Source organism: Mustela lutreola, chromosome 11 (assembly GCF_030435805.1).
Source record: "Mustela lutreola isolate mMusLut2 chromosome 11, mMusLut2.pri, whole genome shotgun sequence".
NCBI classification, from domain to species: Eukaryota; Metazoa; Chordata; class Mammalia; order Carnivora; family Mustelidae; genus Mustela; species Mustela lutreola.
In genome coordinates this window covers 16814023-16838882 of record NC_081300.1, presented here as the reverse complement: position 1 = coordinate 16838882, position 24860 = coordinate 16814023, and the positions used below count along the sequence as shown (strand labels likewise).

General features: G+C 49.0%; 1 protein-coding gene and 1 long non-coding RNA gene across 3 annotated transcripts in view; one reads left to right on the top strand and one right to left on the bottom strand.

Annotated features, from left to right (window-relative positions):
* The window catches only part of ALPK2 (alpha kinase 2), a 115658-nt gene that overhangs the window by 20912 nt on the left and 69886 nt on the right, over nt 1–24860 (bottom strand). For both annotated transcript variants that reach the window (XM_059139483.1, XM_059139484.1), the window contains exons 6-11: nt 14514–17694; nt 11150–11297; nt 7739–7866; nt 7595–7630; nt 2774–3048; nt 1463–1551 (exon numbers count right to left, since the gene is read on the bottom strand). In XM_059139483.1, the coding sequence (XP_058995466.1) occupies nt 1463–1551; nt 2774–3048; nt 7595–7630; nt 7739–7866; nt 11150–11297; nt 14514–17694 (3857 nt within the window). The remainder of the gene's footprint in view (nt 1–1462; nt 1552–2773; nt 3049–7594; nt 7631–7738; nt 7867–11149; nt 11298–14513; nt 17695–24860) is intronic.
* LOC131811214 (uncharacterized) lies at nt 7074–9004 on the top strand. The gene is made up of 3 exons (XR_009345850.1): nt 7074–7425; nt 8343–8397; nt 8537–9004. It is a non-coding gene; the product is annotated as an uncharacterized LOC131811214 (long non-coding RNA).

Genomic DNA, 24860 nt, shown 5'->3' with positions numbered 1-24860 from the left:
CCAGTGAGCAGGGAATCAGGAGCAGATGCCTTTGCGAGGACCCCCATCCTTCCATATGTTACCATTCATACGCTCACAAATTCTTCCCCCGTAAGGAAGGGACAGGTGTTTACACACCAAACGTCCCAATCTATCTTTAGGCCGGTGGCATATATGTGGGGCTGCCAATGGCACTCATCAGCCCTGTGTCCCTCGCGAGCATAAGCCCTTCTCAAGTCCCTGCACCGATCTTTATATCCATAATTTTGTGTTGTTTTCTTTAGAAAGCCCCCAAACTGTGGTGTCAAGTCACACAAAACTTGGGTGTGCCCCACCCGAGGGCTCCGCGGTCTTGTGCGTTGCGGACAGCTCACACAATTGACCCTCTTCCTCCTTGAGAACTGCTGGGGGCAGACACTGGGACAGGGCCGGAGAAGAGTGAGAACGTGTGAGTGCCCGTGACACGAAGCCCTCACTCACTCCAGACTGTGGTCTCAGGGGATTGAACAGAAAAGCAATTGTGTATTTTCTTTGCATTATGTTAGTTTTCCTTGAAGTTGCTGAGAGATGTCTGTGAACTCAATAAGTACGCTAAGCATTTCCTGGCCAAGAGCAGAAAGCACTGGGCTTTCTATACCATAAGCCCAAGATACCACCTCAGGGGGAGTATGTTTGCCCCTTGGTGAGCTGACAGGGTCGATGAAGGCAACGATTCCTTCCTTCCTTCCTCTCCAGGTTTCTACCGATTACACAAATGGCTATTGTACCTGAAATCTCCAATGTGCCCTGGCATACCTCTTTCTCTTTTCACTTAAACCCCCACACACAATCTCAACCAGAGGAGCAGGCTAGCAACCACAAGTTCCAGACCCCCAAACATCTGCTTGGTTCAGTCCATATTTGGCCAATGAGTGGATGAAAATAATCAGTGTGATTCCTCTCTGCAGGGTTCCAGGAAAGGGGTGGTACGTTCCTACACTGCTGATCCCCAGTTCACTCTTCTTAGACACGGCACCGTACTTTATTTTCACCATAGGGTAATTGTTTTGTGATAGACTCGTGTTCTCTTGGGTGGGCTTATTGTTGAGACACTGTAATATCCATGAAGTAGACTCTCTTTCTTTTCTGCTTAACATGATACATTTATCCCATTCATTTTCGACCCAATTCTTTTCTATTTGATACGATACACTTACTGAATTCACCTCTCCATCCATCTACCCATTCTTCATCCATCTATCCTTATAAACGTACATACGTACGTGCATTGATTTAAAGAATATGTACCAAATATCTCTCTGTAAGCCTCTGGCAACCTGGTAAGGAGCAGGACAGCAGCCCACACGTGTGCTTTCATAGCTCCCAGACAGACAGACAGGTGAAATGCTTGTTCTGCTGGTCCTTCTCACCCTCTCCTCCCTCCAGCCCCCCAAGTCCCCGACAGATCCCAAGTGAGAACGCAAGAGCAGGTAAACACACTTACTCCGGCACTTCTCCAAAGCCCTCCAGAGGCTGTGCTTCGGCAGCATAGATCTGGGCATAGTGTCTGGCGGTGTTTTGGACGTAGCATTCCTACATCACCCACACACATAGGAAGGACAAGTGATTAGAGGAAATTCAGAGCTGCGGTAAAGCCCATCAGGTTTCCTGGTGTGGGTCAAGCCAATGGATTCCCAAACCCAGCCATCCCCTCGTTGGGGGCCCAGAAGTAACAGTGATTGCTACACCGCTGCATTGCTACAACCTAGAGCTGTCCACTGGAAGAGCCTCTCTGAGACCTGAAGGAACTCTCCAGGTAAAGCTCAAGCGGTCTCTGGGGCCAGGCATCCTGAACTAAAAAAGTTCTAGAACGTGCACGGCTGAAATTCACCCTGGGCTAAGAGGACTGGCCCCAGGGCAGGATGTCAGGTAAAGCTTGGGGGAACCTGCTGGGCTGCCTGTGAGCTCTCCCGTCGGAAGTCTTCCTCAGGGGTGTGACAAGGGTTGTGGGTAGTGAACACCTTGACAAGACTGTTTGCCCCGGAAAAGCAAACTGGATTCTGCTTTCCACTCTGTAGGGCCTCCCCAAGAGGGAGTCTGGATGCTGGGGCTTTTCCCTGACCAGACCAGATGGTACTTGAGGCAGAAAGAGAATGAAGTGAAAGAAAAGAAAAAAGAACCGTTGATTGGGAGAAAGGAATACAGCTGGCAAAATTCTATCCTCAGAACAGGGGCTGCCTTCATGAGCCGCAAGTCCCACCTGACATCAGCACGTCTGAGACCAGCCTGGGTGGCTTGACAGTACCCAGGAGATTCATCAAAGTCTAACCTAATTGTTTTCCAGGGGACAGTGTTAGAAGGGCGCCTCGCTTGTGACAGAGCTAGTCCCAGCACTCCCAAAAGCTGGCGCCAAAGCGGGAGGGGGAGGCAGGGAGGGAAGCCCAGATCTCCTCTTGTCTCAAGATTCTGTGATTCAGTAGCACAGGAAGGCGTGAACTTGGCTGGAGTCTTGGCTCAAACTCAGAAAGGCAAGAAACAGGACAAAGCCTGGGCCTTCTGGTTATACCCCACACCCCTCCATAAACCAAACCAAAAAGCAAAGCAATCTAGAAACTGCTCTCTTGGGGATGCTTGAGGATCCAGGCAGCCCATGTAGCTTGCATACGTCCTGTGTCCAAGTGGACTCAAACCTTCAAGGACCTCATGGGGCACCCTAGGAACAGAATGGATCCCAGGCGGGGTCAGACACCAGGGAGGGACCTCCAGACTTGAGCTGAGTCCCATCCAGCTGACTTTTCCGGGCAGGTGGACCCACCTGGGCAGCGAGTTTGTAGTTCCTCTGGATGAGCTCGTCGTTGTTTCTGGTCCCATAGGCAACAGCGTTGTGCACTTTGAGCACGCAGGCATGGCCGGGCTGGAAGACGGGCGTGAGCCCCCGCATCACCTTGCTGCGGAAGGCCTTCCGGTGGACGCCTTCCCCAAAGTGCAGCTCCTCTGTGGCGATCTGACCGCGCAGGTGGTCCCCGAAGTAGCTGTCGCTGAGGAAGTCTTCCCTGAAGATGAGCTGGCTGAATTCGATCTCTTCACATCCTGAAACACAGCTCGCCTTTAGTTAGAAGACCCCCCAGTGCTGCTTCTCGGCTACGCGTGTTGCCACACAGGGCTGAGGGCAAGGCTGGCCCGCAGAGCCCGGACGGAAACTGCACTCCCCACGGAGGCCCGGCTCAGAGATGAGATGGTGGGGGAGGGGGGTGAGCCCTCCAGGGGGAGGGGAGAAGACTAATTGGGGCAAGGAAAAGAAGTTGAAACAGTGCAGGTTTTTTTATAAGTTAAATTTTAAAATTGGATCGCAAAAATGAAGAAGCGGTGTTTTTTTAATATAACCCAAATCTCAATTCGAGTTACATGATTAATTTCATGTTTCCTGGGCTCTCCAGGAAAAGCAGTTTAGACAGACCTGGAAAATACAGACAGGACTGTGCAAGGTCATTAAGCAAGTTGAAAAGACAGGTGAAGGGTGCAGAACGGAGAAGGGACCAGTGATTAGGTGTGATAGAGCGATGCTTCTCAACCTTTCTCCTCATGATTGCCCTTTGAAAGGAGTCTTTTTAGACTTTTTTCCAAATTGCCCCTACCCTGAAATTTTAATTCCACACTTGTACTGTATATCTGTTTACATACTATGTGTATATCTGTGCTGCACACACAATCGGAGTACAGGGTTTTGTTTTGTTTTGTTTTGTTTTGCCTCCTTAAGAAGCAATTTTTGCCTTCTCGGGAGCAATACTGCCTCCCTGTGTTGAGAATGTCTGGGGTAGACAAAAGAAATAGGCAGACAGGGGCGCCTGGGTGGCTCAGTCGGTTAAGCACATGCCTTCAGCTTGGGTCATGGTGCCAGAGTCCTGGGATCAAGGCCCCGTCAGGTTCCCTGCTCAGTGGGGAGCCTGCTTCTCTCTCTCAACCTCCGCTCCTCCCTGCTTGTGCTCTCTCGGTGTCAAATAAATAAATAAAATCTTTAAAAAAAAAAAAAAAAAGAAAGAAAGAAAGAAGCAGACAAAAACCAAACAGTAAAAGAAACTGCCTCTGAAGAAATACCAAAAAAAAAGTCTAATCATTTTGGATTTATTTGTAAAAAGATAAGTAGAATTATTTTTCTAGCATGAGCTTTCTTCAGATTTGATTCTCCATGTTTCAGGTGACAATGGAGGCAATCAGAAGGCTCCCTTTTAAACTAGAGGCAAGCAGTCAGCATTCTGATGAGCTAACAGAAGAAAAGAAGATGGTTTTCAGTGACGTAAGTTTGTTTAGATTTTTTAAAATGTCCTCCAGTTCTCGAAGTCGATAAAGACTAACATCTTTCTGAATGTTTAAGGAAGAAAGAAATCCTGGGTCGTGTGAAAAATCTCACTTCACATTTCTACTTTGACTGCACAGAGAAACATTTTTTTCTCTGCTTTTAAAAATATTTTCAGATCATGTGTTTTAAGAACAGTCTATGCCTGAAGCTAGCTATTAAAGGCATAAGGAGATAAAATTATTCTTGGGACACTTGGGGGGACTCAGACAGTTGGGTGTCCAGCTCCTGATTTCGACTCAAGTCATGATCTTGGGGTTGTGAGATGAAGCCCCCTTGCTGGTGTGGAGCCTGCTTGGGATTGCGTCTCTCCCTCTCTGGGGATGAATGAAGAGGCCTAGTTATTGACAGAAAAAGAAGAGGGGGGAGGGAGTGGTTCACATAGGAAAAGGGCTGAAGGTGTCAGTGAGAGTGGACAGAAAAGACTATCCAAGATTTCACCAAGCCGAGCAGGAGCCTCTGGCCAAGTAACCTGTCCTGGGTCTCTAGAGAGAACTGGGGTGGAAAAGTAGGGAAACAGGAAGCACATGGGACATTTTCCCAGACAAACATTTCTCATGACCCAGAGATCATGACCCGAGCCGAAACCAGCAGTCGGTCTCCCAACCAACTGTGCTACCCAAACGCCTCCCAGGCAGATTTTTAAGGAGATCCTTGTATCACAGATGTCAACCTTAGGGAAAGAACCAGAAAAAGAAATTAATTTATGGAGAAGAGGATAGTTTTTTCTTAAGTTAAATTTTAAAATGGGATCACAAAATGAAGAAGGGATATATATTTTTTTAATACATATAACCCAAATCTCAATTCTAGTTACATGATTAATTTCATGTTAACAGTTTGGGTCCTAATACCATTTAGTAAACATAGGAAGTGTTTTGTGTAAATACATCAGAGCCCAATAAATATGAGCTGTATTTCCCCATTATGTTTTCTTGCATAATCCCCCCAAATTCCCGAAACTCAATTATTCTTAACAGAAATGCGTGTACCAAGTACTTAGAAATGCATCAAATTTAACACAAAAGTTGTCCAGACTATGTGCTTAGAAATACCAAGGGACATTTTCTGTATAGTATTATATTAGGTATAATTAACAATCCTATCTATAATTTCCAACAGAAATGTCTACTTAAAGATAAAACAATGAAAGGGAAAAAATAAATCTTAGGACTTCTCTTTGAAAGCCCTGTGTGATCATTAAATTGTGCTTGCTTGTGTTTTATTTGGACCATCTTTCATTTGGGACCTTCCCACAAGCTTGATTTTATTAGTTTTTTAATTAGGGACCAACTTGTAAAATATTATTTGTTCCTCCTCTAGAGAACTCAATTAATAAAATGTGAGAGAGACTCCCCCAAACAAGAAAGGTGATCAAGAAGTCATTTGAGGCTTCTTCATCTGAAAGATCAAGGGGTGGGGAGGAAAATATGGGATCCCCTCACTTTCCAGTGAGTCACTGACACTGGACCCCCCCCCCCCCCAGTCACAGGGGGGTCTGACACTGGGAGGAGGTGATGTCATTGGGTCTAGACCCAAACCCTCTGGCTGGAGTCACAGGGCTACATCAGCACTGTTTTCATAAGGTGGCCAGCAGCTCATTCCCACTGGGGTCTCTTTTACCAGTTCCTAACTGGTAAACACCTAGAAAGATGAGTTTATGCGAACCTAAATGAACGAGGTTGTGGCAAGTATCCGGCATGTGAACACCCAGCAATGCTAAGCTGATGACACAGAGAAGCTCTTCTTCTGGAAGTTATTTTGTTTTCTCAAGCATAAGGAGGAAGGACATCCTTTTGCATATTTAGACTTTTGGGGAGATGGGGGGGCAGACATGGCAAAAGGATCTGAAATCATACAAGCATACTCCACACTAAAGACAGGTACGTAGCATTTGAATAGGTTTGCGAAGAGCCTGTTTGTTGTTGCCGATAAATATCATGATATAAATATCATGATACGTGTTTCCTAGACCATTTCCTTTTTTATTTTTTTAAAAATATTTTATTTATTTATTTGACAGAGAGAGAGATCACAGGTAGGCAGAGAGGCAGGGGGAAGCAGGCTCCCCACCGAGCAGAGAGCCTGAGGCGGGGCTCCACCCCAAGACCCTGAGATCATGACCTGAGCCGAAGGCAGAGGCTTTAACCCACTGCACCACTCAGGCGCCCTTGCTAGACCATTTCTAAGTCAAGATCCCAGCTCCTCACCCTTTATGAACTAGGTGTCCCCCCATCATAATCACATTTACTGTCTTGTCTCTACAAAGACCTCCCCGTCTTCAGGTGTTTTTGTTTGTCTAAAAATCAGCCCATGAGGTGAATTTCTTTATGAGGCTGAATCAACTGAGCTATCCGTTTTACTCACATCTTCTAAAAGTCACCAAAGCTCCTATGAGGTGCAAAAAGCTATGGTCAGTGATGCGGGCATGCACGGGTGGGTGTGCACAGGTGGGTGTGCACGGGTGGGCTGCAGCCAGCTCCCTCCCGCTGCCGGTGGGCATCTCTTCCTGGCTCCGTGTTTTCTTCATCTCACATGCGCAGTAAAAATTGGCCATGGTGATAGTATTTACACCACAGAAATGAGAAAACTCAACAAATCAGTGCACCCTACCCCACACACCCTGGGCAGGTCGTTAAACATTTCCCAGCAGCCACTGAGTGGGGATGGGCATGTGTACGGGGGCAGGGAATTTTCCCTAAGAGGAAACACAGGCCAAGCATGGACTCCACCAAGCTACACTAGGTGGCCCAGCGGCAGGTGACTGCTCAGGAGCCCCCTGTTTGGCTGTTGCCATGCCAGCACCAAACACCAAAGGAAAGCATCCAAACCCATCTCTCATTTTCATTAAGATGCAAATGAAGTTATTCCCCTCAACACTGGGCTGTCTTTGGAATCGGATGGGCTAGTCAAACTGACAAGCAAACTGAAGATGCAAAACAGGTTACAACAGTGCCAGAGGCTGAAAACAGCCTGCAGAGGGCCTGGACGCCAGCCTGAGGCTTACAGGGAGGACTCTTCCTTCAAAGCCCACCAAGGTGTCCTGGAGCACCACACCTGCAGTCTGATCTTTCGTTAACACTTCCAGACAGTCGTCACCTCCCGCACTTACGGTAGGCCTGCAACTAGCTTGAAATTGTCTTTCGTGTCTCAGTCATTCCTGTGTCCTCTCCTACTTGGTTGGAAGAGTCAGCAGGAATACTGCTTCTGCCCTTGATTCCGGGAGCTATTTCACGCTTTTACAGAGGGCCCACGTCCTTGGACAACCAACGACTGGCTTACCTTTCAGATCCTGGTGACTCGTGAGTTGTTTCAGAACTAGAAGCAAAGGAAGAGAGGGTGTTCAGTACGCATGGGCATTCTGAACTGGGGGAAGGGGGGGCAGGGGAGTTAGAGCTCGCCTGAAACTGACCCTCCAAGGCTTACCTTCAGCCGTGAGGTTAAACTCAGTGGTCAGTTTCCCATAGCTGTTCTTGATGCAGCAGTCATAGGTGCCCTGGTCCTTCTGACCAGCTTGCATGATGGCCAAGGACACAATGGAGTTGTCACCCGCACTGCAATAGGGGGCATGAATATTGGAACGCTTCATCGTCCTGAGGTTGGAGGTTTCTAATGCACTTATGGAGAAAGAAACATGCTTCCCAGCCCTCATGTTCTGGGCCAGTGGGTTGGCTAAAGAGCAAGACCTCGATGAGCTGTTCAAATCCTTCATTCATCTGAGGGGACGATCAGCGCGATTTTGGTTTAACATCCTCACTCCAACATGCAATATTAAAACAGAAACATTTGAGAGGTTTGGCTGCTGCTAGTAAAGAACCAGAAATGTGGATTCTGGGGGCTGTCATTAACATTTCTGCTCAGAATTCACCTCAATTATGTTACCAATCCAGGTGCCCTGTGCTTAAAGGAGACCTGAAAATTCCAAACCCAAATCTAAACACAGACACAATAAGGGACAAGAGAAAGGAGGTCTCTGCTGTAAATAAGGACACGTGGCTGAGGTTTTTTTTTTTTTTTTTTTTTTAAATAGGATACCCCCAGACTGAATACCAGCCATCCATCCGCCCTCCCACCCATTCAACATGGTAAGTTCCAGGCACCGTGCTATGAACAGAAAAACTGGTGGTGACGATGATGATGAGAGCTAACGTGTATGTACTTAGCACTTGGTATGCATCTGGCATCGTACTGATGACTTAAACATCTATTTCATGTCACACACAGATCAATGTAATGAGAGAAGTGGTATTACTATCCCCACTTCACAGATGAGAAAACTGAGGCAGACAGAGGTCAAGCACGTGACCTAAGTTCCCACAGCTGGGTTGAGCTGGGACTTGAACCAAGAAAGCCTGAGTCTGGAGTCCTCACCTTGATCTCAAGACGCTGCCTCTTCAAGTGATTTGGGATCACTCCCCTCAAATCTGGGATCATGGGAATTATGGCTAACTCTGCAATCTTCATTCCAAAGTCTCACACTAAAAATTTACTTTGTAGCCAAAAAGTTACATTAAATATTGTTGTAGTTTTGTTCGGAATGTTGTTAAACATTCACCAGGTTTGTCTGTTTCAGTTTTGGGTCATTTCACAATTCAAACCCAGATTCCACTTATCCTGTCTCAGTTGCTTAGCCCCCGAAGTAGAGACGCTCGGTTGGTTTTTCAGTGGACATCAAGTCTCTGATTTACACATGTTTCATGCACCAATGGCTTGAAAGAAAAGCCCATGAAATGATAATACATCATCCACCGAGACAGCCTCTGAATGCGTCCTGAATGCATGGTGGGAAGTGGACAGTCCCAGTCACGAGCAGAAGATTTCCTGTTGGGCTGCAAAACGCTGAGTCACAGAAGGCCTGGGGTGGTGTCTCTCTGTGTGGCTTCTGACCCAAATTCCCTGATCCTCTGACACCTGACGGAGAACCTTGGAGGCCTCTTCTTGCGCTTCACATGTCACCCAAGGAGAATTTAATTATGGGAGAATGCTCCTGTGCCTGACTTTGCTGTTTAAATAGAACCCCCAGAGACATTTTTAACTTGCAACTTACAAGTTCTGCTGGGGGGAGAAGATAACCCTCAGTGTTTATTATCTGTCAAATATTAACCAGTTTTGTACCTGTTTGCAAAACTATTATCGATTTGCCCCACAGACTATATAAATCTCCATTTCTCAAATGTTCCTTTGAATGGCTTTACCATCTTCCTGGTTCTTCATTATTTAATGAGCTGAAAGAGATCTTGGCTGTGTGTTTATATTATACTTGCTTGAGAGATTTCAGCTTCTGGGAAATGATGTTTTTACAAGGCAGTGAGATACTTCTTGGAGGGACTGGAATTAAGGTGAAAGAAATTCGATAACATTTAAAAAGCCACTCGAACTAATGTAAATGATTTCTTGATATACAGAGGACGCAGGCCTCCCAAATAGTCCCCATAAACCACAGGAGCGGCAAAGGGGTGCCCCTAAGCCAGTGTGGCCAAGAAAGAAGGAAGCCAGCGTGGCTAAGATTGTAAAGGCTTGACCACGCATCGCCAGCACAGGGCAAGCCTACTGTTGCCAAATGCTCCCCAGAGGGAGGCTGGGTTTTCTAAAGACATCTCAGATGGAAAAGGGACCCAAAGGATTCCAATGCCAATTCTGAGCTCAGAGCAAGATGGCAGAAACCCCCACTGGTTAATTATCCTTGGCTGACAACTACAGCAAGTTTTTTAAATGAATAATGAGTGCTTCCTTTCTATAAAGCTCTAGGGAGCAGCCTTGATTTTAAAATCAAGTCATTTATTCCCCATTAAAATTCTTCTGAAGCCACACACAAGACGGACAGGATGAGAGCAGCGTTTTAGGCAGCGAACGTGACTCCACCCGCGACAACCCCGTTAGATGTTCTGGAGAGATGTCACGGCAAAGAAACTGTAGCTCAAATCTGCCTTGGTTGCATTTGGGACCTAATTTCCGGACATGGGTTCCCAGAGGACCCATTTGATTTCATTCGACAGAAAGCTCTCCGGTTGTGCTTCCTTTTTCAGGCTACTTGTGGCGAGATGAAGGGGGTAGGAACCTCCGTGACTCAGGGAGCTGAACAGAGACCTCCTTTGGCAGAAAAAGCACCTGAGGACTGTTGGAGTGACAGTCGTTGCCACGGAGCCCAGTGATCTGTTTAAGAACCAGCCACGCCCCCTCCAGTGTGTCAGATGAAGCTCCAGGTCTGCAGTTCACCCGAGCGAGCGTGTATTGCCAGCACCGCGTTCTAGGAAGCCGTTCGCCAGGTTCACTCCACACGGGAATTCTCGGCAATGATTCTCTCCCTCCTCCCCTCCTCTCCATCCCAGAACCAAACAGCTTTTCCCATCTCAGAAAGGGCTGTTTATCACCCTCCAAGCGGCTGCTTTCAACGACCTCATGGTGGAGAGGTAGTTTTCCTTCTCTTCTTTCTTTGGGTTCACCTTTTCAGCATTGGAATTTGTCAGGCTCATGGGAATTATGACACAGAGAACACAGCCAAATTCACAGACATGCAGAAGAGAGAGCTCTGTACTCTTGGGACCACAGAACCTCCACCTAGAAAATGATCTGACCCGTTTCCCTGATTCTAGAAACATCATGAAAAGTTTCCTGACTTCCTGAGGCCCCAAAACTCAGGGATGGCAGAGCCCAGCTAAGAACCCTCCATGGCTTCCTCTGTCTAGACATCTGTCTTCGGTTACTTACTCGTCTTGGATACTTTGGGTGTGGGGTTTCGACTTTAGTTTCCCTTTTCACTTCCTATAATAATTTTCTTCTAGAACTACATTGTGAAACACGCAACAGCAGTGAAAAGTGACCGGGCAAATAGCGCACCTTCTCTGCACTTGGGCTATTGACTTTGAATCTTTTGTCCACCAGACAGTAGAATCTTCATGAATTTCTGCAAACTGGCAGCTTAATTTAATATTCCCAGAGTGGTCAGGGTACATCTCGGCTTGGATCTTTTTCAGTAATATCGGAGCTGTGAAGGAGAGATTTGCAGGTCAGTGTTCTTACAACAGTTGCAAAGATAGACTTCATGGTGGGGAAGAGACTTTGCCATTGTATCACATGTCATGCTAACAACAATCCCCCAAATGGGATAATAATTATTACCCTCCATTCATGGATGAGGAAGCCAAGTGTCTGAGGGGAGAAGTGGCATACCTAAACAGTCAGAAAAATGAACTAATCCACCTCATTTTTCACTACAAAACACTCCACGAGTGAGCTCTGTAATGCACAAATTACAGAAATAGAATGTGAGAGACTTTTTTTTTTTTTTTTTTAAAGAAGAGGGTGGGGGGCTGGGGATACCTAGCCTATAAACCTGGGCCAAATAGAGATGCTTTTAAAGGATCACCAGATGGTCCAGGTCAAAATCAGAGCTGGGGATTAGGAGCAGAATAAAATCCAGATGGGTGGGTTATCTCTGAATAACATTCATCCATCTTTCCCCTTGATCTATTGTCTTGGCTGAAAATATCCTAACGGAGTGCAGTGATGTCTGACATCAATTTCATTAGCAAAAGAGAAGCATCTTCTTGAATGAAATAGGAGCGAGCAAGAAACCATTCGGGGGTTAGCCTGAGCTCTTTGAACATCGCCTTTTTAATTAAACCCGGGATGAGCGCACAGCCGGATGGGGAAATGTGTCATTACTCAGGCCAGCCACTGGGCGGCAGGACAGACATTAGAACGGGACACGGACGGCGGACCCAGCCAGGTGGGCAGAGTGATTTGGCCATAAGGTTACTGGAAACCTGGTGTCAATCTTCTGCAAACCGACTTCCCTAACGCTGCAGCGGTGGTAACCCAAAACATGACGTAATCCTCCGCCAAGCCAGAAGTCCTCGATGCTGACGCTTTGTTTGCCCCTTTCCCGCGAATCCCACTGTGAAGGCGCCAATGGATTAAAGGTGCCTCTCTTCCCTCCTTGATGCCAACAGACATGTGGGCAACAGAATGCACATTTAAAAGCTTATTTTCTTCCCAGAAAGTGATAATGGGCTGATCAGGGAACAAGTCCCCCAACTAGGAAGTAGCTGAAGATACTGACAATATGATGGGAGAGAGAAAACATACCAAGTGCTTATCGATGGCGACCTCCATTTCAGTGCAAATGGCCGATGGGGCTAGCTGGGCTAGGTCCTGAGGCCATTGGTCTCAAACTCTCGGTCCAGACCCAGCCTGCCTCCTCCTCTGGGACCTAATTCCTCAAGGGCCCTTCCAACACTTATGCAGGGACAGCCTTCATGATGATTTGTGGAAACCTGAATGTTCCTAAAGCAGCCAACCCTGTCCACTGCGCATTCTGAGTTCTGAACACAGAAAGTTGGGGGGACAGAGGGAAGGGCATACAGTGGGCAGCAGGACGAAATGAGGGTCCCGGAGAGCTAGAAAGCTGGCTTCGACAAGAGGTCTGGGGGCTTCCGAAAAGACCTCTCTTTGGGTGGGAGGAAGGGAGAGATGGAGAGGAAGGAGCTACAGGGAAGCCTGGGAGTGTGGCTGGGTTTTCCTTCTGTGCGTATTCTGGCCAAGTGTTGGGTGGAAAGACTAGAATAGAAAGCTTTGAATGTCCCCAGGAAAGGTTACTCAGTTTTATTTCTTTGAGTCATGTGAGGCACAGCACCCCCCACATACTAACTCCTTCCCTGAGTGGTCTGTGGTTTGAGAGCGCAGCCTCCCTCCCAGAAGAGCACTGCGCTGACCCAGGGGGTCTTGGGGACACCCAGCACAAGCTCCACCAGTCCGCGCTTACCTGCAGGATCCTTGTTCCTACAGAAACTCGAAAAACCACGGAAAAGGATTCCAAATAGATATTTCCCTTGGGGCTGAAACCACTTTAGAAATCTTATAAAATACTGCTCCATCCTCTTTAAATATGTGGGTTTTTGGATTTTTTTTTTTCTTTATTTGAGAGAGGAGAGCCACAAGCTGGGGAGGGGCAGAGGGGGAGGGCAGACTCACCACTGAGCATTCCCAACTTGGGATTCCCAACTTGGAACTGGATCCCAGGACCCCAGGATCATGACGTGAGCTGAAGGCAGACACTTAACCGACGGAGCCACCTGGGTGCCCCAACTTTAAATGTTTTAAAACATGTCTCCTAGAGACCTGGCTGGATGCCCCCAAACGTTCTGAAGGGAGTTTTGTATTGAATCCTGCCTGCAGCAGGCGCAGAGGGCCCGCAGTGTCCACAGGAATAAGGAGCATCAGTGTGGAGGTCTGAAAACTCCGGCAGGAGGAGCAAAGCCCCCTTAGCGTGAAGGGGGCCCCCAGCATCAAGATCCCACATGCGCAGATGGCATCACTGGCTGCGGAGGCTTCTCTTCTGACTCCTCCCACCCATGGGGAGGGAAAGAAGAGCTCTGAAATAACAGAGGCTAAAATTCGGGTTAAGGGGTGGAGTTTGGGGTTGAGGCAGCACTCCCATTGCAAAGCAGCGATGACAGCATTTATAGCGCTTTGAGACTCAGTTGGTTTGAAACCTGGAACGGAGTCCCCAGGGCACTTTAGACTCAGACAAAGAGGAGGGTAAGTTGGAAAGAAATTTTATGTTCACATTTGGAAGAGAATCCAGGATTCAATTAAGCTGTTTTTAATGAAAATCACCAATTAAAGAGGAGACTCCCAAATTGTACCTAAATGTTTATTTCTGTAAATCCTGCTTAGTGTGTGGTCTATTTAATTATACTAATTAGCTACACTGATGAATGCTTCTGTTTATCTTTTAAAATATTTTTTAAAGGATAATTAAACAGAAAGTCATCTTAATCACACTCCCTTGGTTAAACCTACCTCCCGGCAGCCTCTTTTAGCGGTTCTCTCTCGAGATCACCTGGGGACCTGTTAGAAACCACTTTCTCGGGGCACCTGGGTGGCTCGGATGGTTGGCGTCTGCCTTCGGCTCAGGTCATGATCTCCAGGTCCTGGGGTGGAGCCCCGCATTGGGCTCCCAGCTCAGCGGGGAGCTTACTTCTCTCTCTCCCTCTGCCTCTCCCCCTGCTTATGTGTTCTTTCTCTAATGAATAAATAAAATCTTTAAAAAAAAAAAACAAAGAAAGAAAGAAGCCACTTTCTCCAGCCTGAAACTTGAATCAAAAACTCTGGAGGTAGAGCCCGGCAGTCTGCATACAGGAGCTGGGCCTCCGGCTCGCCAGCCCAAACGCTAACAGCGACAGCCACGGAGCCTCACCTTTCCCGTCTCTTCTGCAAGGCGGCTCCTCCGCGTCTTGTCTCTCGTCCGGGCCTGATGCCGGTGGTTCAGGTGCAGGAATCCTTCTGAGAAGGCTCGAACTCCGCCTGACGTTCTCCTTCTCCTCCAAACGCAGCCTCAGGGCGGCCACCCTGGACAGAAGTTTCTTCTTCACGCCCTCAGCTATGGGTCCTCTCCCTGAAGCCTCTTGCTTCTTGACCTCCCCGGAGCCACTCCCTGCTGTGGGGGACTTGGGGAAGCCGAGGGTCTGGGCGGCCATGTGCCCGAGCTTCTCGTCCCTGGGTTTTTGCCCAGAGCCCAGGCTGGAGCCCTGTTGGCATGGGGACGGCAGTATCTCGGGAGCTTTCTCCGACACACATCCACCTGCCGTGGAGGCCAAGGTCACAGCAGGCGAGCCCGATGCGCCGGTGGATGTGGCTTCCCCGGTGCGGGGCTCCTCCCCTGTAGGTTCCTGGATTTTGTGTCTTTCTGAAAAGTTTGTGATGTTTCCTTCAGGACAGGTGGTAAAAGGCAACCGAGTAAGAGCACTGGGAGACAGTGGATGTTTCCCACACTCACTCTCAATGGCTCCTCTGTCCTTTGAGTCAGAAAATGTGTAGGGGTGGCTTCTGGGCCCCACTACACCCTTCTCAGAGACGTCATGAATTTGACCCGAGGAGTCACGAATATCCGCTCCAACACATGCGTGAGTCATCACTGCAGGCCCATCAGAAAGAGGTAAAGTGGGGAAAACAGACTCCGCTTTGTCGTTTTTACTGCGTTCAGCCTCCCCCGAGCTTCTCTCGCTGCGCTCTTGCATTTGGCCGATTCCATGAGCCCGGGGACGTGCTCCCTGACCTTCGTCAGGACTCGGGACTTGCAAGACGGCCGGCTGGACGGCCGGTCTCTGGCCCATGGGCCCAGCATCCTGTTCACTGTCCTCGCTGACAACAGACACGGAGGACGCGGGAGGCCCCGCCGTCTCAGCCCGGGCACACACCGCATCCGTGGGGTCCACAGAGGACTCCACGACCTTCAGGCGGGTCAGAAACTGTTTAAAGAAAGCAGCGTGATCCGCCTGGACTCGGTTGCCCTCTCGGTTTTGGCTCACACCGTCAACGTTTTCCCTCTTTCCAGTTTTCGAAGGCTCGCATAGCAAATCTGCGACTTCTAATTCCTTTTTGTCCACAGGATCCACTGATGACTCTAGGAGTCTGGGTTGGCTCAAATACTCAGACGAAAGACTCCTCCAGGATGCATGGCTGGCTGATTTTCCACTAACGAGCGTTTCTCTGTCAATGGCAAGTGCTGAGCCAGACTCAGCCGGAGGGCCGTGAGCCTTGAGAACGTCAGGACCCGCTTCCAGCTCCTTGGACTCGGAACCTGGCTGTTGTCTGGGTGGCCAGACTTCTGGAACGGAAGCTTCCAGAGTTATAATCTTGAGCTTGCTTCCTGTTTCCCAAAGTCCTGGCCTGCTCCCTCCGGACTCTTCCAGGGGGACATTAGAGAGAGGAGAAATGTGGCTTGGAGCCTGACCTCCAACTTCCACAGCGGCTTCAGCCGCCTTGCACACGCTAGTCCCCGAGCTTGAGCTCTGTCGTCTCTCCTCCCTGGAGTTTGCTGATAAGCAGTCCGAGGACGCTGGGTCTATCTGCCCTCGGGCAACTGGCATCCTGGGCCAGCTTTCTTGGAGATCATCTTCAGGAGGAGAACTCTTTTGGGGTAAGCTCTCTGGCTGGATCCTCTGTGTTGTTTCACTTTCTTTGTCTTGGAAATGCTCCTCGAGGCTCCTCCGGCCTGCTCCATCCTCGGCCGGGTTCTTATTTCCAGAATGGTTATCAGTCTGAAGAGGGGAAGTGCAGGAGAAACCCTCTCCTTCTGGGAGCTGAGGAACGTGGATGTGGACTTCTGGCCCCCCGGGAGCCAGGCCAAAGGGCTCTTCTAGAGATGCCATTGTGGAATAATTAAAAATATGGCCCAACTGTTCATTGGAAGGAAGCTGGCAAGTATTTCCTTCCGGAGCCTGAGGAGAACTCTCCCTGGGACCATTGGGGTGACTGTCCTCCGCGATTGAAACAGGGAGGTATTTGGCTGGGTGGACTTTGGTGGCCATGGTAACCGTCGATGTGTCCCCACTTTCCCTGGTCACCTGAAGACCCTCAAGATTAGCAGTTAAAGACACCAGCTTCTCAGGAGGAAACATCACCACTGAACCATTTCCGGCTGGTGTGTCTGCAGTGCCTGGGGCACGGGTCCTGGGGCTCTCGTCACCGCCTTCTGGAAACTGCACAGAAGAGCTGTTGTCAGAACACAGCGGCTGTCTTTCCTCAAACCCTCCGGAGCTGCCGGGGCTTGGCCTCTCCCGGCCAGGCTGGACTGCGGAGACCAGCGCAGAGGTGACATTCTCCGTCTCTGCTAAATTTTCCCCTGTGCCACCTTCGCTGGCCTGCGAAATGTTCCAGGCAAAAGTATTGGTAAAAAGAGGTGGCGTGGCAGAGTCTCCCCCCTTGCTGCTCCTGCACGGGTGCTGTGGGAACTCAGAATGCTGCGTGTGAGAGAGGATGCCTGGCATCTCGTTATCAGGAGAACGTGAATCAGATACTTTGCTTTGAATCTCCGCCGGCTCTAAGTCCGTGGAGCAAGTTTCCGGAGGCAAATATCTATCAGCTGAGGCTCCAGCAGGAGAATCCTTTGTGTCCCGTGTTCCTTGGTCTCGTGCTTCAAGACGCTCCAACACGCTTGCTGCTTCCCTGCCCCCTGGCTCATCGCATGGAGTTTCCAGGGTGAGGCTGGGCTTTTCGGGTTCCGGGGAAGCAACAGAGAGAGCCTTGGGCTCCCAGGGGTCAGCACTGCCCTCTTGGGGGAGAAGCACTGACAGCTCCCGGGGGGATATATTTTCATTATGGGCATCTGGGATGCTCAGCTCATATCCTGGTTCTGGCCAGGAACCTCCAAGTACATGGTCTTTTCTGTCCTGCTTTTCTCCGTGTTGTGGACATTGAGTACAGCTTCCTAGCTCCACGTGTCGGGCCAAGGATGTGCCTTCCTCATTGATCCCTCCTGCGTTGGGGAAGGAATTTGTTGTGGTCCCAGCAAATGCAGACTCTTCCCCAGCAGGATCTGAGAAAGCTGGCAGCTGGCTGAGAAAGTCTCTCTCCCTGACTGTTTCCCGAATTTGCACCTAGGAAGATGAAAGTGATATTAATAGACTTGTTCCTAGGAGAGCCCACAATTGGGCATTCCTGTGAGCCCAAGAATGTTAATCCTCGATGACTGTAATAATGGACAAGAGGAGAAGCAGGAATGATTGAAATCTAAACGCCGGTCCCCAGACCCTCTCTAGCTATTAGAGACTTCCTGGAGAAATGCACATTTAAGCAACTGTGTTCCAGGGGACCCTTGGTCAAATTCCCCATTTTAAACAAAAAGCCTTCCGACAGTCGTCAGATGATGCTTTCTTGTCTCTCAGGAGGAAAGACAGAAATAAATTGAATGTAAACTATTTTGATCAAGTTAAGCCACCAGAGCTTGCATGCATCTCTCCAGAAAGATACATTTCACATGATCATAACAAATGAAATATACAAGGCTTGTAAAGTAGCAATGAATAAACTTTGTCCCCAGTAATGGCTAATCATGTTACTAAAGAACAGAGAAAGGCCTGTCCTTTGAACCTGCCTCTAATGAAGTAACGGGGTTATGTCGGGTCACCAGCGCTTCCAATTGTTTCTGCCCCAGGAGGATTATAGAATTCTACAATGCCTCTTCCACTTTAAAACGGATGTCCCGTGGCAGGCGGACCATGCCCATGAGAAGTAGAAGATTCAGGGAAGAGAGAGAGAGAGAAACGGGTGGAGGAAGGAAGGAAGGAAGGGAGGAGAGAGGGGAGGGGGGTAAGGAGAGAGGAAACTCACTTTGTGAGCAGTAAACCCTGACTCTTGTATGATACCGGTTATTGTTGAAGGAAGCAACAAGATCTTAGACTACATTCTTATCTCTTACAACTTGAATTTCATCAATTATTTCAACACACGTCAAAATCACGCCCAGGCAACAAAAAGGGAATTGCTGCTACATTTTGGCAAGTACCTCCGTCTTCGCCTCCAGGACCCCGCTTTAGAGCAACCCCTTTCGATAGGACAGAAACTGATACCTGGGCTTATAAAGGAGAGGAGACAGAGTCTCACAGGGCATAACAAAGACAACCTGGAATGTTTCTGGGCACAGTGTGGCTCCAAGTCCCAAGGCTCACTCCCAGAAACCGCACGGGAGAATCCTGGGTCTTCTGCCCTGCCGTCAATCCCTTTACGTACTACCAGTGGGAGAGAGACCAGCAGAGCCACACCGCCCGACACTCCCCCAAGGCTGCCTGCTGTCACCAGTGATTCCCCTCTCATCTCTCCTCCTTCAACCCACCCTGACGTTCATTTAATTCTGAACTTATTGGCATAAAAGGGCCTCACGAGCAAGAAGAAACTCAGTATCATTTCCTGTGCTATCCACTCCATGAGGGCTGGGACCATCTTCTATTCAACAAATGTTTCTTGACCGCCTCCAGCGTATCAGGGAGTGTCCCTGGTAGTGCGATAGAGCACAGGCAATCTGCCCCGCAGCCGGGAAGGAGCTCCCTTTCTATGTGGTCTTCGAGGCTGTTAGTTACAGCAATTAGCACCCTGCAGGTGCACCATGAGCACTTGTTGAAAGAAGGAGTAAATGAATGAACCACGCACGATCAGGGAGCTCAAGCCAACATCACCCATGAAACCTCTACAAGCTGAAGGGCTTTGGACTTCCCGTCTGCTCCTGACTTTGGGAAAACTATTTTTAAAAAGTCCTTTAACCAGAAGCTGGGGCACTACTGAATCACATCCCGGTGTTTCTAAAAAGAAAAATGTACTTATTCTCTTTCTGTATCCCCCATCACCTTAAAATGGAAAAGAGAAAACAAGGAAGATCACTTCTGGGAAACACAAAGCAAGGGTGTTTTTTTTCTTCTTCTTCTTAGTATCAAGAAGTTTAAGATGTGTATGGTTTCACCTCTATACCTGAACCTCTATGCTCTTTTCATTTGCCTTTTTCGTTCACTATTTTCATAATGAGACTATTAGTACAAATATACTGAAATATGAAGAAAGAAAATTGGGGTAGCTTCCTGGGCATGACTTGAGAAATGAAGACAGACTGTCCAGTTAAAAACACCACGACCCTTTCCTGAGCCTTCTTCCCTGGCCTGAATTTTTGCTACCGGTGTCAGTCCTTTATTTTAAGATCCTGTCATCATCACATTATCCTCAGTGCCAACAGACATTTATGGAGTAGCTGCCTTGTGTACAACTCTCTGCCAGGCACTGGACAGTTTTTTCCCAAAGGGCTCCCACTAAAAAGCCCTATGTTACTTACTGGGATTTTAACCACCCATTATTGCTTATTACCCCCCCCCCCAAAAAAAGAGTTATAGGCTGACACCTAGAAGACACTGGTGTGTGGAGTGAATGAGTGACAGGACAAATAAGTTTTGATCAGGGAGAGTTTGGTCATTGAGATACATCAGCATAACCACGGTATCTTGCCTTAATTTCCAGAGCAGTCATGTTCCTGTTAATGTATATTCTCTCCTCCCCTCTCTTGCTTTAAAAATAAAGTCCCATTTTAAAATAGCCTAGTGAAGCCCCACATAGGTAAAGAAGTATGGCAAACCCTTGACTGTGTAAATTCATCTACTCGACAAACGTTTACTGAGCATCTACTATGTTCCAAGTTCTATTCTAAGCACCAGGGAAGCATCAGTGAGCATAACAAAGACTGCTGGCCTTTTGGAAATTATGTCCAGGCAACAAGCCACACAAACAGTCCACTGCTGATGTGAAATTCCATAAATGTTATTTGAAACAATGGGATTTTCTCAAAGTGGAACTTTTAACAGCCCAGTGTATGCTCGTCAAGGCTGAGACACAGTTCCAAGGGCAGGCTCCTTGGGTCTCATTCAGAGACTGACTCAGAGAAAGAGGGAAACCACAGACTCACACCTTTCAAATGAGTCAGGCCTTTCTTTTAGGAGGAGATCTCTCAGGGAAGTCATTGTGAAAGAACCCCAGCAAGTGATTCTCCTGCCGCTCGGCTGTTCTCATTACAGAGTTAAGTGTTGAAACTCAAGAGGTGCTGGTGGCCAGAAAGCTGTTCTCACTCAGATGAAAAGATGGGGTGGGTTTGGGGTTCCAGGAGGATGCCCAGTGCAGTGGGAGAAGTGTGGACTCCGAGGTCTGGGAACCTGAGTTCAGCTCAGTACAGTATTGTATACATGACCCCAAGTAACCTCTTGGGCCTCTCTGACCCTCAGTCTCCTCCTCCAGGGCTAACCACACATTTGTCGGCACCATCCTGTCGAATCCCTGACTCTGACTGACATTAGCTTCCCTTGTTGTCTGTGAAAAGAAAGTAGTGGCCAGGACCGAGAGAAAGCTGAGCGGCCCTGGTGAGCAGAGTTGTGAGCCCTGGACTTTACATAGGTTTTCTCATTTCAGTGGTCAAGTAAATCAGAAAGACTGATGCTATCGTGTCTTCTTCACATATGAGGTGAACGGCCTGGGTCCAGTCAGGAGACGGCAACCACACAGTACCTCCAGGAAGGGAGGTTGAAATCTACAGTTGTTAGTTGCATAGAAGAGTAACTGTCAGCTAGCGGGAGGGGAGACCCCACCGTGCTCTAAGGGGAGGGGAAGCACCCAGGAAGGGCAGCTTTTTAGTTACTCAGACCTCGCTGGAGAAGGTCTGAAACAGGCTGCCAGATGACAGAGAACTTCGCTGGGTTAGCCAGACCAGAGTCGGTCTGGAACTGCTGGGTGAGCCACAGACCACCCTTTCACATGTGGGCAGGGGGCAGGCAGTCAGCACTCAGCTCAGAGGCAGGCAGCGGTGGTCTAGGCCCTGGCAGGGGCAGGCGCTGGGGCCTTCACAGTGGGTGGGCGACATGTGGCAGGAGTAAAGACAGGGAATGGCAGCCCCGTGTATTTGGGGCCACAGGAGGCCGGATGTGGGTGCAAAGAGGGGGCCATGCAGAGCTCTGGCTCCCGAGGAGAGTGGCCTGCAGGAAGATCCTCCCTCGGCCAGGCCTACAAGGTAGCAGATGGGCCATGTTCTGAGCCCCGTGCTTGGGCCGGCTCTGTGGGGTGAAAACACACACACACACACACACACACACTCCATACTGAAAATGCCACGCACCGTCTTCCTCCTGCTGTGTCCTTCCAGCACCCCCTGCTGAGAACGCTTCACACCGGGCTTCCCTGAACAGAGAAATGGTTAATGAAATTCCCTTCTCAGTGAGCATGCAGGGAAGTGCGCACGGCGAGCTGAGGGGCAGTCCGTTGAGAAGCGACACGGGGGTTCGCTGATATTCACGGGTTAGAAATCTCCCCCAAGATCCCGTCATCCATGACAGAAGCAGGATTGAAAGCCAAGTCTGTCTGGCTGGAAAGCCCTTTCCAACTTGAGTTTTCTAACAAGAGAAGTTCATGCAAACACCACCAAGAGGCTGGGAACTCCTGCTTAATGTGAAAGCTAGCAGTCCTGGGGTCCCGAGACATTTGGAGTAGAAGACTGTAATGGTCCTTGTTATGCAACATGACCCCTTGTTCATCCGCCAGCTTCCTCACAAGCCCTAAGGACAGGGACTCTGTCATTCATTTCTGAATTTCCAGAACCTTAGCCCACAGTAGGGGCTCCGATAACTTGCTGCTTGAATAAACACATGACTGAAGACAAGGAAAGAAAATAGTGGACCAAATTTAGTAACACTTCCAAACCTCGTCCTGAAAGCAGTATTGCCCTTGAAAACCTACCTTCTGCTCCTACCGCATTTTCCAGCCCCCTCTCTAGCAACACCCTCTCCTATAAACGCCTTGCTTCCTTCGCCAGCCTTTTCAAAACTGTCGCCTCCCCAGGAGGACCCCTTAGGAAAGCTGTGACGTCTCTTCATCTGCCCCGTGAGGTTCAGAATTACACTCGTCTTCATTAACGAGAGTGTCCTCAATGCCAACCAAGTCCATGAGGCTAACTTAGTCACTAACAATAGAAGGTGGTAAGAGATAAGATCCCTCCTCCCAAAGAGCTTATGATCCCGCTGAAGAGACAAGAGGTACATGGAAAAGATAAATAACAATTATGACAAGTCAAGCCAACAGCCAAATGGATAGATTTTAGCTACTGGTGCTGCTCCAGGAGAGGAAACAAGGTCACACCTAACTTTCCTCTTCTCGCTCCACGGATACAGCCCTGCCTTGTGAAGACCAGATGTCGCACTCTTTTTTTTTTTTTTTTTTTTTTTTTTGAGAGAGAGAGTGTGAGAGGGGGAGAGGGGAAGAGGGAGAGGGAGAGAAAGAATCTCAAGCAGACTCCTTGTTGAGCACGAGCCTGATGTGGGCTCGACCTCATGACCCATGAGATCATGACCCGAGTGGAAATCAAGAGTCAGACACTTCACCTACTGAGCCACCCAGATGCCCCCGTGATGTCGCACGCTTATATTACTTGTATCAACTCTCAGATAATTCTTGGACATTTCTCTGCAGTCTTGGGTATCTTCTCTACTGAGCGGTGTGTAGGCATTGCGGTTGACTAACTCAACAGCATCCCCAACCCCCTTCTCCCCTGCTACCTCCAACCAAAAAAGCTGGAAAACCACATAAACAGCTAGATGCGTAGCGAGACGGGGCCAAGGGGTCAGTTCTTGCTAACGAGACACAAGGGGCATTCTGCTAAGGGACTACAGAGGAGCTTTTGCTTTCCTTATAGAAGGCACAGACAGAGCAGGTACCTTGCCTCCCCTCATCCTTCTTCCTGTCATGAAGCGGTGATGCCTAGTGTTGAGCTGCCCTCTTGTCGGGAAGAAGACAGCAGCACAAAAATGAAAGTCAACAAGCTGTGGCCAGTGGAGCAGAATGAGAGAAAAGATTTGGGAGCTCACGGGCAGTTGCTTGAGCAACTAGGACAACAGTGAGACCTTCTACCCACACTTGTAGTGAAGTGAATGGCAAAGGTCCTCGTGTCTGAGGCCAGAGTTGGCCATTCTGTTTGCTGTGGCTAAAAGTCCTCCTATGGATCCAAGAGGGAAATAGATTGCTGGGGGATGAAGGAAAAGGCATGTGAGGTTGGCCTTGGACACCTTCTGGAGGCATGTGGGTGGCTTTGGGCAGACATTATTAGTATGATGGCTGATGTCACAAAGGGCAAGGGTATGGCTCCTGGAAAGGGGACTCGAGGGGCTGGTCTAAGTGCCAAGGGATCAAAAAGGCACGAGGCAAGGTGATCTTGAAGGTGTGGGGGAGGGGACTGGGGAAATGTGAGAAGATGGACCATCAAAGGCGAGGCCAAGGTTCTAAAGGCCAAGTTCAACCCCCCAGGGCCAGGAAGGTCAAGCCGCTTGGATCCTTGCTTCAGCTGGGAATACTGCCAGAGGCTGATGTGTGCTGGTTGCAGGGGCAGGGTGGGGGCGGGGAGGGGGGATGTTGCGGGGTTGGGGGTTGTGTTGAGGGGTGGATAATTTTCTTTCTCTAACTCCTGCTTCTTTTAAAATGTTCCTTAAATGCCCTTTCTTCCTTATCTGGCCTAGACCTAAATAGCACCATGTTCTTCCCCAGTTGTACACGCATCATCAATTTCCACCTCCTCGTGGTTCCAGGAACCGTCTAACGGGCCCTTCCCCTCTCCCGGCCACCCCGGGCGGCTGCAGCCTCGCCCTGCGCCTCCCCCTTTCTCATTGTCTGCTGAGCCCCCACTGTGGGCACAGTGTCCTTCAGCCTTTCGGTCATTCAGTAGAGCGAATCCACACCACCTGGGGCGGCACCCCTGAAATAGCCCCTGAAATGGGCAAGCTAGAATATTTCAGAACTTGACTTTATTTTTAGGAGCTGCCGGGTGGCCCAGAAAGGAGCGTCACTTAAAGGCTTTGAACGGTTCAATAACACAGAAGAAGGTGGAGGACACTTGTCGGAAATCCTCACCCCGAAACGTGACCCCTGTCAATCGACCTGCTCCTCTGCGTTCCGTTCCCTCCCAGAGACCAGGAATCTGCAGCTGGCTGGCGCTCCAATCCCATCCTGATTTCTTGGAAAAGCAGTAGAGTTGGTAAAATGCCAGTTGGATCTTTTTATTGGAAGGGACTGGGTTTCCATAACATGTGTCCTTTCCTAGGGCCGAGGGCCTCTTGTACATTTGGTGGAATCTCTGCCTGGAAACAAGGTGTGAGCAAAGGACCATCACTTGTGAGTCAGATCCGCCTGTTCCTCGTGCCTCTCAGGTGCTGGGAAGCTGGTGCTCTCCTTGCTACCAATCACTAAGCCCTGTGTGGCC